This window comes from Callospermophilus lateralis, chromosome 15 (genome assembly GCF_048772815.1).
Source record: "Callospermophilus lateralis isolate mCalLat2 chromosome 15, mCalLat2.hap1, whole genome shotgun sequence".
In the NCBI taxonomy this organism is placed as follows: domain Eukaryota; kingdom Metazoa; phylum Chordata; class Mammalia; order Rodentia; family Sciuridae; genus Callospermophilus; species Callospermophilus lateralis.
Window position 1 is genome coordinate 94,149,430 of NC_135319.1, and position 18,392 is coordinate 94,167,821.

Here is an 18,392-nt window from a genome sequence, read left to right on the forward strand (position 1 = left end):
ACAATGAAATCATGATAGTGGAACCCTATCCAGTAGGACCAGTGACCTTCTTAGAAGAGGAAAACTGACCTCTCCTCACTATGCAAGGGCTCATCAACAAGCTGCTATCTCTAAGTCAGCAGAGAGGCACTGGCTGGCTCCTTGGTCTTGGACTTACCAACATGCAGAACAGTGAGAAAGAAAATTTCTGTTGTCTAAGGCACTCAGTTTATGGTATTTTTATGGCAGTCAGAGATGACTCATATGGGTGGACAGAAATATAACTTACCACACATGTCTATTCCTGCTTCTTTACTTTCTCATATGATCTTATGAATCACTTTATCTATAAATAAGATTTTTTTCTGTCAGAATAATGCTGAATTAGTTTAGTGACTTAGGGAGCATTGACATATGTATGAGGCATGTTTTAGTCAACTTTGAATCACTATGACCAAAAAACCTGGCAAGAACAAGGTAGAGGAGAAAAAGTTTATTCTTGTATGGTTTCAGAGGTTTGGTCCATGGTTGACTAACTCCATAGCTCTGGGCCCAATGTGAGGGAGAACATCATGGCAGAAGGGTGTGAAAGAGGAAAGCAGCTCAGGACATGGCAAAAAAAGCAGAGAGTGCTCCACTCACCAGAGACAAAATACAAACTCAAAAGGAATGCCCAGAGACGCACCTCCTCCAATTACCACCCAACTAATACATCAGTGGGAAAACCCACTAATTTGGCTTCAACTCTCATAATCAAATCATTTTATCCATGAATGTTCTTGCACCGCTGCATACATGAGCGTGTGGGGATACCTCACATCTAAACCATAACAAGGTAGAATCTTCCTATCCGTGAACATGTGTCTTTCAGTCCTTTCTTTTTAGTATCCTTCACTTTTTTCTTCCTTCATAGGGTTGTATATATGTATTTTTTTGTTAACTATATGGCTAAGTATTTTGTCTTTTTATTGTCTTTTAATTACATGAGGATTTTCATATGTGGGTTATTTCCATAGCCTCTCTTTTATCCTTCCTTCCTTCCTTCCTTCCTTCCTTCCTTCCTTCGTTCCTTTCTTTCTTTCTCTTTCTTTCTTTCGCTGAGGATAAAACCCAGGGCCTTGCACATGCTAGGCAAGGACTCTACCACTGAGCCACAATCCCAGCCCCTGCATGGTCTCTTTATTTATTGAGTCTTCCTGTTTGTAATAGTTTTTTAATGTTTATTTTTTAGAATTGGAAACCATACTCTTATTTTGTTTATTTATTTTTATGTGGGTGCTGAGGATCGAACCCAGGGCCTTGCATGTGCTAGACGAGCACTCTACCACTGAGCCACAATCCCAGCCCATGTTTGTAATAGTTTTTGAAGAATCTCTTGTGTTCCCTAGATAACGCATTTTCCCTTCTGCTTTTCTTGTTTCATTTGATGAACACATTCGTCACGTACAGTGCTAAAAGAATCCTGGTGGTGGAACGTTCTTGCCCTCCAGTGTTTCCCCTTTAACTCTGATGATAAAATATGAACTAAAATACATACATTTTATCATGTTAAAGAAGGATTCCCTGAGTCCTTTTCTATGCAGTATCCATATTAAAAATGGGACAATATTTTAAAATATGACTTTTCAATGTCTATGTGGATGATCATAAATTTTTCCCATAGGGGCACAAATATGAGGAAATGTATTAATAGATTTCTTAATATTGAGCTTTATTCCTAGAATAAACTTCAAAAACATCTTCTCAGTTTTCATTATCTGTTTCTCTTCCTTTAGCAATACGTATCTGCATAGGTTCTCTCTCTCTATGTTCTCTTCAAGCTATTTCAATCATTCTGATGGCTTCAACTACCACTGAAATTTTACCACTTTCCAAATCTTTATTTTTAGATTAGGTCTCTCTCCTGTGCTGTATATTGAATGTTATGATTGGGTTGTGAGGTGTCCCCCAAAAGCTCATATGTGAGACAGTGCAAGAAGGTTCAGAGAAGAAATGATTGGGTTTTAGAAGAGCCTTAGCCCAATCAGTGAATTAATCCCCTGATAGGATTAATTGAGTGGAAACTGAAGGCAGGTGGGCTGTGGCTGGAGGAGGTGGGGAATTGAGGAGTGGTTTGGGGGTATATATTTTGCATCTGGCAAGTGGAGTCTCTCTCTCTGCTTTCTGATCTTTGCGGGAGCTGCTTCCCTCCACCACACTCTTCCGCCATGATGTTTAGCCTCACCTGGAGCCCTGAGGAATGGAGAATACTGTCTATGGATTGAGACCTATGAAATTGTGAGCCCCTAATTAAACTTTTTCTCTTCAGCAGTTGTTCTGGTCGGGTCCTTTAGTCACAGCAGTGAAAAGGCTGACTAAAACATCATAGATCCAATTGCCAAAGGGGCATCTCCACAGAGATGTCTCCACAGAGACACCAAACACAGTTTCCAGATCTGTCTCACTTCTGCCCATCATGTTCATTTTTTTCTTGGTTATTGGGAATTTAACCATGGACACTAAACCACTGAAATACCCAGCCATTTATTTTTTATTTTTATTTTGACAGAGTCTATCTAAATTTTTTAGGGCCTTGCTAAGTTGCCCAGGCTGGTCTCAAGCTTGCAATCTTCCTTCCTCATCCTCCAAACCACTGGGATTACAGATATGTGCCACCATGCTGAGCTTGCCCATTATGTTTTTTATCATTTCCCCAACTGCAATTTGCTGATCCAAGATCTGGTCATGGAGACAACAAGGAATTAAACTCCACTTTTAACCCTCTGCACAAAAAATAAGCAATGAACTCTGTTCCTGACCTTTATTTTCTTCTTTTTTTCCCCAGAGAAGTTCCCTCTTTTTATTCTTATTGTTCTGTGCCCCAATGTAGATCATCATGTCTTACTCAGTTTCTTTCTCTTTGACTCCTTTAACCCCTTCCTTGTTCTCTTTTAAGGGGGTGACTATTAAAATGCATATCTGGTAAGTAGCTTACCATTTTATTGATTCCATTATTTATACTCTGTATTTTAAAAAAATATTTGATTTTCACTTTTACATGGATGCTAGCAACTCCTGAGGATGAGGAAGAATATGAGTACACCAGTAAGGACACCTAATTTATAAGTAATTAAAAACAGCAAGCACAGAAACTTATTATGAAAAATAAGGAAACCTATTATTCAAATTTGGGCCAGTTCTAAATATAATCACTCAAATATCAGCACCTGCTTTGCTCTTTGTTCCTGTTAAAGTAGGGCAACACCCACCCAGACAAAATACTGTCATAGGTATCCTCAGCTGGCATGTATTTGAACATCTTTATTGTCCTTCTCTCCAGGAACAAGCACCTAATCAGGGTGCTGTCATAGGTACTCTGACCCGGTGTGTACTTGGACGTCCTGAATATCCTTCTCTCATCAAAGCATGGGAACACCCCTGTAAACAAGATGTGTTGCAGGTACCCTCACTGGACATATACTTGAACATCTTTATTTTCCATTTCTTCCATTATACCATGGAAATACCCACCTAGAAAAGGTGCTATCATGGGTATACTCAGCTGGCATATACTTGAACATATTTACTGTATCTTTTCCCCATCATAGAATTGGAACACCCATGCAGACAAGGTTCTGCTGTGGTTATCCTCACATGGTGTGTACATGAATATATTTACAGTTCATCTCTCTCAACACAGCATGGGAACGTACCTAGCAAGCTGCTGCCACAGTTACTCTCATATACATACTTGAATGTATTTCCTGTCCTCTTATCATACCATGGGAACACCTACCTAGACAAAGTCCTCTTGAAGTTACTCTCACCTGGCAGGTACTTGAACATTTTTATGTCCTTCTTTCTAGTCATAGCATGGGAGCACTCACCTAGACAATGTACTGGAATTAGTATACCCTAACCTGATGTGTACTTGAACATCTTTACTCTCTCTTTCTCCCATCATAGCATAGGAATACCCAACTAGACAAGGCACAGTTCTAGGTACCCTTACCTGGTGTGTACTTGAACATCTTTACTGTGCCTTTTCCCCATCATAGCATGGGAATACTAACCTAGATGATGTACTGTCATAGGTACTCTCACCTGGTGAGTACTTGAATATCTTTACTGTCCCTGTCTCCAGTCATAGCATAAGAACACCTGCCTAGACAAGATTCTGTCATATTACCCTCACCTGGCATGTAGTCAAACATCTCCACTGTGTTCTCTCTCATCATAGCATGTGAACATGTACCTAGCAATTTTTTTTGTCATGGTTACCCTCACCTGAATACTTGAACACCATTTACTGTGCTTTCTCATCATACCATGGTAACACCCACCTAGACAAGTTCCTGTCCCTGGCATATACTTGAACAACTTTACCATCCTTGTCTCTGGCCATAGCATGGGATCACCCACCTAGACAGGATGCTGTCATAGTTACCAACCCTCTGTGTGTATTCTTTGTGCTCTTGTGACTTGACTTCTATGCTTCATATCCATGAGAGCACATTCATGTATCTTTGGGTTTTCAGTGAAGTTCAACCTGGTAACACATCACTGTCTCTATTTTTCTCCGGCTATTACCCTGATCTACATTGAACATGTGTCCTTCTTCATCTGACACAGCATTTCAGGTCTGTGCTTATAGTTAGGTCCTTGTGCTAGATATGAGCTCCTTTCAGATCCTTTCATGCTAGATATTGACCAGAATTTTATTCATCCTGTTCTTGCTATGAAAGAGACATTTCCAGACCTACAATAGGAAGTTAATGCACTTCCAAATAATCATTGAGCCATAGAAGATATCATAATGGAAATTAGGAATTATTGTGAGATGATTGAAATTAAAACACAGCATACCAAAACTATGTGAAACAAGGCTTGGGAAATTCACAGGTATATTTGGTTTCATTTTGGTTACTTCCCCCTTATTTGTGAACTTCTCAAATGTATTTGTTATTGATTTCTCAGTTCTTGTGGTAGAGGAAATACTCTGTTTGATTTCAATCATTTTATATTTATTGAGGCTCCTTTATTAATTAGCAAACTTTTTTCCCTTATTTTTTTAATTGATTTTATTTTTTTAAATACACAACAGTGGAATGTATTACAATTCTTATTACACATATACAGCACAATTTTTCATCTTTGTATATAAAGTATGTTCATGCCAATTCATGTCTTTATACATGTACATTTTTGTATTACAATTCTTGTTACACATATATACCATAATTTTTCATATCTTATCTGGAGAAATTCCATGTGCACTTGTGAAGAATGTGTATTTGTTGACTGGTGTAATATAAATCTTTGTTATTCATAGTGTTGTTCAAAGCCTCTTCATCCATGTCAGTTTGTTATGTAATTGTTCCATTCATTATTGGAAAGTGTATATTAATATCTCCAAATGCTTATGTAGAGCAGTCTACTTCTCCCTTAATTTTTTCACTTCATATGGAGTTTTTGTTAGATATGTGTATATATAATTGTTATATCCTAATTGATTGACCCTTTTATTATAAAATATCCCTTTTGTCTCTATCAGAAATTTTGCTTTAAAGTTTGTCTGATATTACTAAGTTCATCAGTAGGGCTCGCTTATGCTTGTGTTTACATGGTATATCATTTTTTATCCTTTGTCAATTTGTATCTTTGCAATAGACTCTCCACTGTACACAGAATATAGTTTGATTTTTTTTTTATCCAACCCGACAATTTATGCCTTTTGGTTGGATTTTATAATCCAGTGACATTTACTACTACTCTTGATGTGGATGGATTAGCATCATCTCTATTGCTTTTAAATATCACTTATAATACACAATTACTAATTTCTTATGGGTCAATCACAGATTTCTTTTAATTCTGGTCCATTGGTCATTGATATTATTGCAATACTATAGGTTTATAATATCTGTTAGTTTCAGGTAATCCTATTTATTCTCATTGCTCCAATAATTCAGAAATTGCTTGTTCAATTACACACACACACACACACACACACACACACACTTAACCTTCCAGATGAATTTTGATTTTTTTTTTGGCTTTGGTACTGTGTTAATCTGTTTTCCATTCCAATAAAAGAAAACCTTAGGCTGTGTACTTTATAAAGAAAATATATTTATTTAGCTCACAGTTTTGGAAGGTGAAAATCTAAACAACATGGTGCCAGCTCTGGAAAAGACCCCACTGGCTATATCTCATGGCAGATGGCATCATGAGGAGAACCCATGTCAGAAGGAGAGATCACATGACAAGATAGGAAGCTAGGGTGGAGAGGGGTGCTGGGAGCCATTAGCCAAGTAGGTATGACAATTTCCTTGCCAGCGTACCCCCATGTTGCTTAGTGGAAGGTGACCTTGCTCAAGGACCAGGGCGGATCCGTATTTAGGGTGTTCCCGGTTTAGGATAATCTGAGTTTAGGGCGTTCCCGGTTTAGGAAGATTATTTCTGCCGGGAATAGGGTGTATCCTGCTGCCTGAGTTCCTCTTGAGTTCTTAGGGATTCAGACAGTATTTTTGGCAGACAGAAGCCCAGTGGAGGTGTGGATTTGGGCAGAGAACATGGATTTCCCCAGAACGTGTTTGTAGAAGGCCGGTGTGAGATCGGGAATAAAGAATTGCTGTTTGAATCTACAAAGCTGTGAGTGGCTCGTGATTTGTGCCCAGCCAGACTGCGGCAGAGGGGTCAGTCTTGCTCTTTTCTGTAACACCCTTCTCACAAGAACTAACCAGTATCTGACAGCAACAGTAATTCTGAGGGCAGTACCCCCAGTGACCCAATGACTTCCTTCTACACCCTATCTTTGGCAAGTTCCACCACCTCTCAACACTACCACACTGAAGACCAAGCTTCCAACACATGATTATTTTGTAGACATAATCAAGCCATATTAGGTCTCTTCTCCTGCTTAAAAAAGAATCATGTTGAAATTTTAGTGGGATAATATATTTATAGATTAATTTTATTAAAAGTGTCATCTTTATAACGGTAAGTTTTCTTATCCATGAACATGGTAATGTATAATTAAGTCTTTTATTATGTCCCTATATGATTATTTTCTAATAGATTCTACATATTTTTTAAAAAAACACACATGCATGTATGTCACACATATGACCTGTCTATAAAATCATGTGATATTTTATTGTACTTGTTAAACTGGACTTGTAAAATCTAGAATATGACTGGCCCCTAGAAATCATTGTCCTCATACCTTCCCAGTCATCTCTTCCTGAATGCAAGATTTGTCATTCCTCAGCCATGTAACATGCACCAGACTCTTCCCATACTCCCTGTGCAGCATCTGCCCCTCTCTCCATCATTACTACCATGTCTCCTGCAGTGGGATCTACATACTATGTTCAACACCTGTAGAGATCTTTCCACATTGCTCATTTTCAACACTATGCTGGAGATGCTTGGACTTTTCTATTTCTCTCTATATATTTTTTTATAATGGATTCCTTCATTTACACAAAAAACATGTAAAATTTTTATTGAAATTATAATGAATTTGTATATTGTATTGGGCAGAAATGACATCTTTACATTAATGACTTTCCAATTCATGACCATTATCCATCTTTCCATTTATTTAGGTCTTCTAAAATTTCTCCAAACTGTATAGTTTTGTGGGGAAGATTATATATCTATCTTCATATTTTTATAATTTTGGAAGAATCTGATTTTAAACTTTGTTTGTAAATGGGTATGTTAATCCCAGCAGGAGTGGAATGGACTGAGCCCTTTCAATGGTATAAGACAAACCTCTGAGGCACTGACCTTGTCTGAAGTGCAAAAGTACTGGTTAATAGTGGGTCCAAGCTGGGTGTTGGTGGTTTGTACTGGCTTATAACCATCATTTACTGATAATCATGACATTAATGACTGACTAGGTTCTCAGTTGTTCTTGATAAGGACACAGAAGGGCTTAGTCCACATAGCCATAAGGTATAAGCAGCCCAGTCTCCTCTCCTTTAGGGGCTTCCTGGATTTGAGATATTCTCTGCACATGTGGCAGGTTTCTAATCTCAGGGGGTTCATGCATCCCAGGATAGCCCTGCAGAAGAAAACTGGAGCCAACTTCTCTGACTCCACACTGTGAGGCAACCCAGGGTTACATGCTTGTCCTCATTGGATACATATGCTATTGTTATGCCAGTTCCTTTTCCTTCAATAAAATGTAGATTCCTCCTAAGCATTGCCATTTGGGGTCCTGAGCCCTAGTATCCAGACACAAGTTGATTCTTTTTTTTTAATATAACAATGAAATTCACTTTGCTATATTCATATATGAACATAGCATAGATCTCTTTAAGCTTTAAAATGAGCTACATGTTGTGCTTCTCCAAGAGGAGTCATGGTAGAGAGCCTCTTTTTTCTTTTTTTAAATATTTTTTTAGTTTTAGTTGGACACAGTATCTTTGTTTATTTTTATGGGGTCCTGAGGATCGAGCCCAGTGCCTCACACATGCGAGGTGGGAGCTCTGCCACTAAGCTACAGCCCCAGCCCGAGAGTCTGTTCTTCTCTACAGAGCATTTTATGGAAGTTGTTCTCCATGGAACCCTTTTTGATAACTGCTGCATGGTGTCCATAGTTCTTTTTTCAAAAATATTTTTATTAGTGTATTATCTTTATACATAATTTTGACATAAATATACATGCATGAAATTTAATTTGCTCCATTTCAGTCCTTCGTGCTTCCTCTTTCCCTCCCCTCCTCCCTCTGCCATTCCCCTTCCTCTACTCTGTTGGTCTGTCTTCTATTTATTTATTGTTTTTTTAATTGGTGCTTAGTAGACAAGTTGATTCTTGATTATGGACCTGTGTTTAGCAAACTTGTATACTTATGTAGGCATTATGCAATTCATCCGTAGACTCCTTTAGACTTCTATGCTTATCCACTCACTGTGTAGAACTTCCAATATGATGCATAGAATCTGAGTATAATATCCATGAATTATTCCCAATACAAAGCACTTTATAAACATTTCAGCAAGAAGTATAAAGGAAGTAATCTTCCATTTCTAATTTTGAGGAGTTTTTACATGAAGAGGTGTTAAATTTTGTAAAAGTCCTTTTTAAAAAATATATCTTTATTTATTTTTATGTGATGCTAAGAATTGAACCCAGTGCCTCACATATGTGAGGCAAGTGCTCTGCCACTGAGCCACAACCTCACTCCCAGAGGCTTTTTTTTTATTGAAGTAGTATAATGACCTTATGAGAATGTTCAATTTTGGTTACTGGTGGTTCTATGGAAGGTATTGCATAATTAGTAACTTAAAAAATTAGCTAAAGTTGATACATTGCTGAGGGAATAGGTCAGAGAATCACAAACTACTTATACATTAGTGAAATAACAATCATTATGTATTAAAAATTTCCCTCAATTCCACTATCATAAAAGGCCTTTCTATATGGTTGGTATTATTTTTTTATAGCAAACCAATAAAAGTTTTAAAAAATAAATCAGCCATTTAGTTTAATTGGCATACAAAAGGCCTTTTACAAAATTTAACACCTTTTTGTGCAAAAAACCCTCAGTTTTTTTTGGAGGTTTAGGCCCCTTAGGCCTGCACAGGGAGCACAGCTGATGCTTTACATTCAGGATGCATGAACTAATAAGGCATGAAACTGGCTTTGGGTCCCACTTCATCTTACCCTAATTTTTATTTCTGAGAGTCTACATAAAGTAATTAAATCATCAGTGGATTTCAGACTCACTGGGCCCATTGTGAGACATCAGACTTGCATACCTCTGCCCAGAACACAGTGTCTAGGACATAGAAGGGCTCTTCTACTAGGCATAAGGGAGTTCATGCATCCTGCCACAACCCTGCAGAAGAGAACTGGAGCCAACCCCTCTGACTCCACACTGTTTGGCAGCCTGAAGCTGCATGCTGGACCAGGCCCGGGAGGTTGGGAAGCATTTACTGAATGCCTGCAATGTAAAGGTCAAGAGGCAAAGTTGGGACCAGACTTCACCAGTCTCAAGGACCTGAGGGTCTTGGCTAAACCCTCTTTCCCTCACACAAACAGACTCAGCTGAGGCAGACTGTACCAAAATAGCACCTTTATTTCTTGCGACCCCATGGGATGAGGTTGAGGGTGGGGCATATCCTGGTCTAAAAGGGCATCAGGCCCTGCTTGGTAGGCAGGTCAGAGTCTTTCTCCTCATGGACTTCTAGAGTCTTGGGGCTGGCCTGTGGAAGGTCAGGGTCAAGGGTGTCAGTCTTCATCAATCCTAAGCCCACACCATCCCTTCCCACCTCATATCTCCATGCCTTTGATAGGCCTTGTCTATGCCCCTAAGGGAACACCCTTTGCCCACAGATCACCTCTGAGGATTTTATGCCCCTCTTGCCCTCCCTTTAGGATATGTCTGTGCTTCCTTCCATCAGATTCCAGGAATCACCACCTTTTGTGGGCCAGCTCCTTCCTCTTGCAAACTCTGGGTTTGAGCAGGTACCTGCAATCCATGCTTTTCCAGCTCTTCCTTCAGCCTGATCCAGAAGGGGTAGGTAGGAAGATGAATTTAGGAATGGAAGAGGTAAAGGGGTGCAGGAGAGACAAGAGTATGTGAAGACACAGGTGGAGAAGGGAAGAGAGACCCTTCATCCACCTTCCTGAAGAGGGTGAGGGCATAGGGGCTCTATGCCTACCTCTGCCGCTTCTGCTGCAGCTGCTGGCACCTCTGCTGCAGCTGCTGGTGGTGCTGGGCTGCAGCCTCCAGGAGCTCCTCAGCCTTCTGGTTCTCTTCCTTGAATAGCTGCCTATGGGGCAAGGTGGGGAGTCAGCATGGGTCACTTTTTCCCTCTGTCCACCCCCACCTTCCATATCTTACACTGTTGCAGCTGCCTCCTGGCTGCGGAGGAAGAGCCCCTCAGTGAGGGTGGAGGGCCCCTCAGGCATGCATAGAGAACACAGCCGATGCTTTACATCCTCCAGCTTCACCTCAACCAACTTCTCTGCAGTGGGAAGGGGTTGTGAGCAGGTATAGGCAGGAAGGCCAGATCAGGGCCACCCTTCTCCCCTGGCCTCACCTTCCTTGAGCAGCTGCTCCTTGCTGCTGTCCAGGGTGCAGATCTCCCTTGCTAGCTGCTCTGGCCTCTGAAGGGGGCAGAAAGATTTGTCCACACTTGCCAGCTTCCCATGCCTCAAAGAAATCTGCCTGGACATGGCCATTGACCCCCTCACCATGACTCACTTCCTAGTACCCTGCCCCTCTGTGTATGGGAGCCACAATCCAGCCTTAGGACCTTTGTAGTTATCATTCCTGACTCCCCCCCAATTCCCCAGAAACAGGCCTTGGGCAAGTTTTACACAAGAGAAACCCCAAAACCTATGACTCTGGGCCTTTATCTAGAGATATAGTCACCAGCACAGTACTGAAGCTCCTCCCCTTCTCTCCTGCCCTCTCTGGCCTCCTTACTGACCCCTTCCCTCCTGATTCATGTTTCCTTGTTTGGTGTCTGGGATCCGCTGTGGACAAGCACCTGCTGCTTGTTCCATCTTCCCATCTGTGGACATCCTCAATAATGGAGGACTCCACCTTGGTTTCATCAGGACTCCTCCTGACCACTGAACAGACACAGGACAGCAGCACAGATAGGTGGGCAGGACCAGCAATAAGGACATAGGGTGCCTTGAAGGTGGTGACAAGAAGCTGAATTGGGGGAATGGTGACAACAGGACCACCAGGGCTTGCACAGGAACAGGTGGGGCAGATGAGGTGTGAAAGGTCAGAAGCATGTCAAAGTGACTCACGTGAAATTCCCAGAGGTCCTTGTGCTGGCCCATCAGAGCCTCCAGCTGTTCTTCAAAATCCAACCTGGGGCCCAACCACACAGGCATGAGGACCCTGGGCTGAGACTACTGACCCAGTTAGGTCTTCATACATAGCCCTTGGGATATGTCATGTGCTCCACGGGGAGCAATTTCACCCCTTGGACCCTCCAAGGCTCAATTCAGCCAGCTTCTCTAACTCATCCCTAACATTACCCTACCTGTGCCTCTCTGGGCCCCAGATCTCATGCACGGGATTTACCTTAGCTGTCTTTGTTTGTTTTTCTCTTCCTCAATCTGGGAGTTCAGGGCAAAAATTCTCTCCTTGCACTCTTGCAACAGGGTATGCTTCCTGGAAAGGAAGGCAGCCCTCATCCACAGTCTCTGATAGACTCCTTGGGAGGGGGTTGAGAGGCTTCTGTTTTTTCCCTTTATTCAGGTTCATGTCTGGTAACATGGTAGTGGGTGAGAGAGGGTGACAGGAGCACTTTCCCCCCGTTGTGAAATTTCAGGAGATCCATGAAAGCATGGTCTCTCACCTCTGTGCCTCACTCTCCTTCTCCTGGCAGTGTAGACGAAGGATCCTTAGGGATTCTGCAAGGGAGAATAACAGGGCCCTCTCTATAAGAGCCCATCAAGGCATCAGGTTTGGGCAGAGGGAATAAGGACAGATCATATCAGATATGTGGGCACCTTATTGGGTTTTGACATTTTCTGAGTCTGGTGGAAACCACAGAGGAACACAAAATCAGGGGTTTTTAAAGGCTTCAGGTACTGTAGGAAGAGTGGGCTTCTGTGGAATAGCACAGGCAAAAGCCTGGAGACACAGAAGCCAGAAATACCTTGCTTTTTGCTCAAGATCTCCTTCAGGTGTACTTTCTCTTCATGCACTGGAAAGCACAGAGAATGTTTAGCTTCAAGGACTTCCCATGATATGGTCAGAGAGTCACATGGGGAACTGTGTAGAGCCCTGTCCTCAACCCAATCAAGGACCTCTTGAGGTGAGCACCCTCTTCTTGGTGCCCACACTCCCTATAAACACCAAGGGCCCTCGGATTCACAAAGATTGTCTGTGAGGATCTTGTGACACCTACCAGGGCTGGGAAGAAACACGTCAAGGAGGAGGGGCATTTGACCACATGGAGGCAGGGTGGTGTCTTTAGGGAGGATGACTAGGGAAGGACTCTCTGAGAAGGGAACACAAGACAACCCTGAATGGTAACATGAGGCAAGAGGGACTTGTATCATCTGGGGGAACACAAAGAGAATCCTGGCAAAGGCCCAGCAAAGGTGTGCTTGGTGGGCATTTCTAGAACACTCCACCATGAGAACAGGGTATTGGAAGGACATAAAGGATATGAAGCTGCAGAGAGGGCAGGACACTTGGCTGTGGTAAGAATACCAAGTATCTGGAAAACAAGTTAGGAAAGGCTTGAGACATTGTGGGGACTGCTGTTGACTTCTAGATTGCTTACAGGAGTCGAGTTCCTTCTGTAGGGCATCCCAGACAGTCCGGGCCTCTCCCAGCTCCTCACTCGCTTTCTTTTTTGCTTCATTAGAGAGCAGATGGACACGACATTGAATGAGTACAACCTCTCACCGCAAACAATGACAGTTAATATTTGTCTTCAAGCAAATATAGAGGGGCCCAGATTTTACAGAGCAGGTAACTTTCATAGTACAGGCCTTTCTTGCAGGCTTGCATAGCAGTAGGACCAAGTTCACAGGCAGACTATGGTAGTTGCATGCAGAGAGTTCTGTACTTAATACTCTGTTGTTAATGTCATGAAATATCTATATACATACTTTTTTAAAACACAGGCTTCTATATTTTTACTTTGCACTGGGGCTGGCAAAGCATGTAGCTAGTTCTGGAAAACAGCCAAGGTCCCTGAGCTCACCTTGCTGAACCTCATTAATTCGGTTAATCAGGACCTCAATCTGGGGCTCTAGACTTCCAGCTGCAGGGAGGAAAGGAGACTGAGATGATGACAGAGCAGGCAGAGATGATGGGTGCCTGCCTGTGTCTACTATCTCACTCTACACAAATCTACTGAGCATCTCCTGTGCATCTCCTGTGCACAGGTGTTACTCCATGGGCTCATATTCTGGGCAGGGAGACAAAGTACAGACCAATAGAGATTCTGAATCAGGTTGTGATAACTGTAGTCATGAGAAATGAAGTGGAGCAAGGGGTAAAGAATGCAGGAGTAGGAATGGGAAAATGTCTTATGGGCCCCATATCACACAAGAGGACTGGCCTTGAAGCTCTCGGGTAGAGTGTGGGTAGTCAGTGCAAAGGCTTACCCTAAAGAGGGGAGGGAGAAGCTTAGTGAGCAAGTAGGGGGTAGTGGAGCTGAGGGAGAAGGAACTATGGTGTAGGTAAAAATCTCTGGATCTAACAGGAGTGCTGTGGGAGCCAAGTGGGTGACCAGCAAGGGGCTTGGGACAGCATTTTGAGGAAAAAAAATTGCCTTCTAACTCCTTATATTTCTGCAATTTTGAATCATAGAGCCCTTTTTATCATTTACAATATTAAATTTTAAAATAAAGTGAAAGCGAATGCAATAATTTTCCGTGGTTGTGAACTGTGGGGCTAGGATTGAACCCACATCTGCCTAACCTCAAACCTCAGGCTAAACCTAGTACACAGAGGAGACTCTTGACCTTTCTGCAGCCTTTTCACCATTTCCATCAAGCCTTCAATTTTTTGTGTGGACACATCCTGCCCTGTGGAGACAAAACCAAATATTTCAGAATGCAGTAGGGTGAAAGGCCAGGGGAAGTCTCTTAACAGAGCAACGTATATTCCTTGTCCTGAGGCAGACAGGGCATTTAAGATGAACTGAATGCATCTGTGGTCAGCTTTTCCACCTACAGTGTAATGACACTACAGAGGCCTTTCAAGAAACTCAAGGTAAAGGCATGACTGCACTCTACTGTTTGCGATCAAAGTTGAGCCAAAGTTTACAAAGTAATAATGGATAAAAGGGATATAAAAAACTTGCAATAAATTGAAAATCACTGCAACTGGCAGATGACATTAACCATTAGGAAATTCTAGAAAGTTGTACACAAAACAAGGATATAAGAAAATTAAAAAATATTATCTGGTTAAAGGTATACATGTATACACACACACACACACACACACACACACACATATATACACATACATATATATACACATATATACATATATACACATACAAATAGTTTTCCTATGTATAATCAATAATGATCCTGGTTCCCTATAAAGTAACATTTCATATTAATTTCACAGTCATTACATACATCCATTTTTGGGGGGGTATTGGGGATTGAACTCAGGGGCACTTAACCACTGAACCATGTTCCCAGCCCTATTTTGTAGTTTATTTAGAGATAGGGTCTCACTGAGTTGCCTAGTGCCTCACCATTGCTGAGGCTAGCTTTGAACTCTCAGCCTCCCAAGCCACTGGGATTACAGGCATGCACCACTGCCCCCAGCTTACATGTCCATTTTTAACCCTCTAATGAGGCCTAGGAAATAACTTATGTCATTAACATCACAATAAAGGTAATCAGACATCATGAACCGACTAAAGCAAAAAGAACTCTTGCCAAAAAATGATGCTCAGATTTACCAAAGCATCAGATCTAAATAGCAATTCAGAAAAAAATTCAAGGATAGAACAACATGCTAAAAGGTATATCAGAGTACAATTAGTAACATCCAGACTGGGAACTTAAACAGGAAAAAAAACATTTCACAAATAAATTTTCAGGGAAAAGAAAGGAGGAAGACAGACCCTCCTAACAATAAAAGAGGAGGAAAATAAGACCCTCAAAGAGACACATCAATAAATATCAAACAATGATCTGTAAATGGATCTGGGTTCAAATAAATAAAAATACTAACATAATCAGCAAGCTTTCATAATTGACTAGCTATCTGATGAAATGAAGAAATTATTTTTTCTACTATTAAAATATAATAATGGCAGTACTTTCCTGGAAAGTGCTTATTTTCTAGAGATACACATGGAAATATTTATGGATAGTCTTGGATGCTTTAAAATGAAATATTGAAGTGGGCAGTAGGGAGTGGGTATGGTAAAAAACAAAACAGAAATGAATGGCCAATAGTTATTAGCTGTTAAAGCTGTAAGATGAGAGTAATTATACCTTGTTTTCAACTTTGACATATGCTTACATTCACCAATAATTTTTTAAAGTTTAAAAAATAAACTTTAAAAGTTTAAATAATTTCCCAATCAATACAGTGAAGGTAAACAATCATTTTTATAGATGAGTGGAGAAAAAGAGATAAAAATGCAGTGGTTTGGATTCTTGCCTTCCATATGCTTATGTGGTAAAGGGTTGATATCTAGTGTGTGGTGGTATTGGGAGGTATTAGAACCTTTAAGAGGTGGGACCTATTTGAAAATCTCCCAGTCACATTGGGGCATGCGACTCTTGAAGGGGCTACTGGGACTCTGGTCATTTCTCCCTGCCCCTTTTTGCTTCCCGGCTGTCATGAGGTAAGCATCTTCCTCTACAATGCACTCCTGCCACGACTGTCATCTTACCACAGATCCAAAAGTGACAGGGCCAACTGATCATGGACTGAAATCTCCAAACCTGTGAGCCAAAATAAGCCTTTTCTCTTTTAAGTTATTTCACATATTTTGTTACAGTAAATAAAAGCTAACAATAACATAAAATTATATGTTACCAATACATATTTGAAAATAGTTACTGTCATAATTAAAGTGCAAATTAACATACTGCACCGTGTTTGTGATACTATGCAGGAACCAGCACTCATGTTCACTGGTAGAGACTATGGAAATCAATGTGACTTTTGGAAGACAGATTGGCTACACGATATTTGGAAGACATATGTCCAATTCCAGGAGTTTATTGATTAAATATCCTCAGTAAAGTATGCAAGATATATTTGATGGCAGTGAAAAACGATATTTGTCAAACTAAAAACATGAAACAGCTTGAGTGCTCATCATTAGAAAACTTAGGGTTTAACAGAATGCTATGTAGCCACTAAAAAGGAGGCAGATCCATATGTTAACATGAATAAGAGATCCTAAAAATGTTAAAGAGAAAAGAAGTGCAGTGAACCACAAAAAGGTCAACCAATGTATGTATGCTATGTTTAGATTATTCCTAGACAGATCACACACCTGCATTTTAAAAACAACAACACCTGGACAGTGCTTACCTCTGACGGTAGGAATCCTTGACAAAGAAACAGGAAGGAGGGAGTTTATTTTTCGCCATATACACATCTGTATGTTTTTATATTTTCAAAAATTTATGTTAGAAAAATATGTATGCCTTTTAAAAGCTCTTGAAAATCAATTAGAAAAATGACAACTATTTCATTTGAAGAAAAATGAGTGGAGAGCTTTAAAGGAACCCACATCAGCTTCCACACTGCCAGCTGTTTCGGAGCTGTGCCCCTCCCCACTTTCACTTTCACACCGCGATTTTCCTGGGTGGCGATAGCCTGCAGTCTCCTGCACACTGTCGGCAGATGGGTGGGTGTGCGCCTCAGGGGTAGGCAGGTTCCCTGGGATCTGCAGGTGTTCAGGATCCTTGGGCTCCCACGGTCAGCAGGCCCCAGGAGCTGGGAAGAGGGTTCCAGAGGTGCCCAGGGTGGAGAGGCGGGGTTGGCCCGTGCAGTTGGGAGGAGGATCGGAAAGTGCCCTGAGGTCGGGTCGGAAGGTCCCCACAGGGGTCGGAAGTGTGTGATGGGTGGTCGGCACGTGCCGGGGGTCTGCACCCCCAGCCGGCGTCTCCCCTGGTTTCACGGCTGCACAAAGCCCTGGTGGGCTCCTTCTGGGCCACCTCGACCCAGCAAGGTGGAGGCACGAACCGTCTGGTCACCCGCCATCCCCAAGTCCCTGGCGCCCCTGCGAGGCCAGCCGCAGGCGACTCCTCGACAGGGCTGGGGTCTCTCAGGGGCACGGGAGCGCGTCCTCGGCGTTGCCGGCACCCACCAGGTGTGGAGACGCCAGCCGATCGCCCTCCCCGGGAACCGTCCGGGGGAACCTCGAGGTCCCCTCAGCCAGGCGGCCACTGCGCGAAGCCCTCCCGCGCCCGCCCAGAAACCACTCCAGCGGGCTCTGCAGCCCAAGCCCCGCGCCTGCCACTACCTCTGGGGCCCTCGGCTCCCTGGGCCGGGTCCGCGGCTCCCGCGGGCTCCACAGTTGAGGGTCGGGGCCTGGCCGCCATGTCTCAGCGCGCGCACCGCCGCTTGCTCGACGGCTGATTGGACCAAACCCGCAGTGGGGGCTGCGCCTGCGCAGTGGCCTCCACGTGCCAGTTGGAAGCTGGGCGGGGTCGAAGTCTGGCTCTGTGCCAGGCAGGAACCGCGCAGGCTTGAAGCTTTAGCCCACGATTGCAAATCCGGTTCTTTCCATTACAGAATTAAAATCTTTATAGAAGAAACCAGATGATGCCTGGGTTTTCTGGGTGAGTCTGTTCACAGTGGTGTGGGCCTTCTGGGTGGGGGACCAGGGTTTATGGCTGTGTGGAAAGCCACACTACTCAGAATCTTTGGGGGTACCAGGACCAGCATGTGGCATGTGGCTCCTATGTATCCAGGAGTGAGGGTTGTGGGGCAGAA

At 42.4% G+C, this 18,392-nt stretch overlaps 1 protein-coding gene across 1 annotated transcript; it reads right to left on the minus strand.

The window, feature by feature from the left end:
• Positions 1-10,101: 10,101 nt before the first annotated feature.
• Positions 10,102-17,998, minus strand: Syce1 (synaptonemal complex central element protein 1). Its single transcript, XM_076841987.1, has 13 exons — positions 17,920-17,998; positions 14,429-14,491; positions 13,663-13,722; positions 13,237-13,311; positions 12,604-12,651; positions 12,301-12,355; positions 12,024-12,113; positions 11,744-11,807; positions 11,020-11,086; positions 10,821-10,944; positions 10,639-10,749; positions 10,395-10,479; positions 10,102-10,179 (listed from the first exon to the last, which is right to left on the minus strand). Exons 1-13 carry the CDS (start codon positions 17,996-17,998, stop codon positions 10,102-10,104), a joined length of 999 nt encoding a protein of 332 aa, XP_076698102.1.
• Between the last annotated feature and the right edge of the window lie 394 nt (positions 17,999-18,392).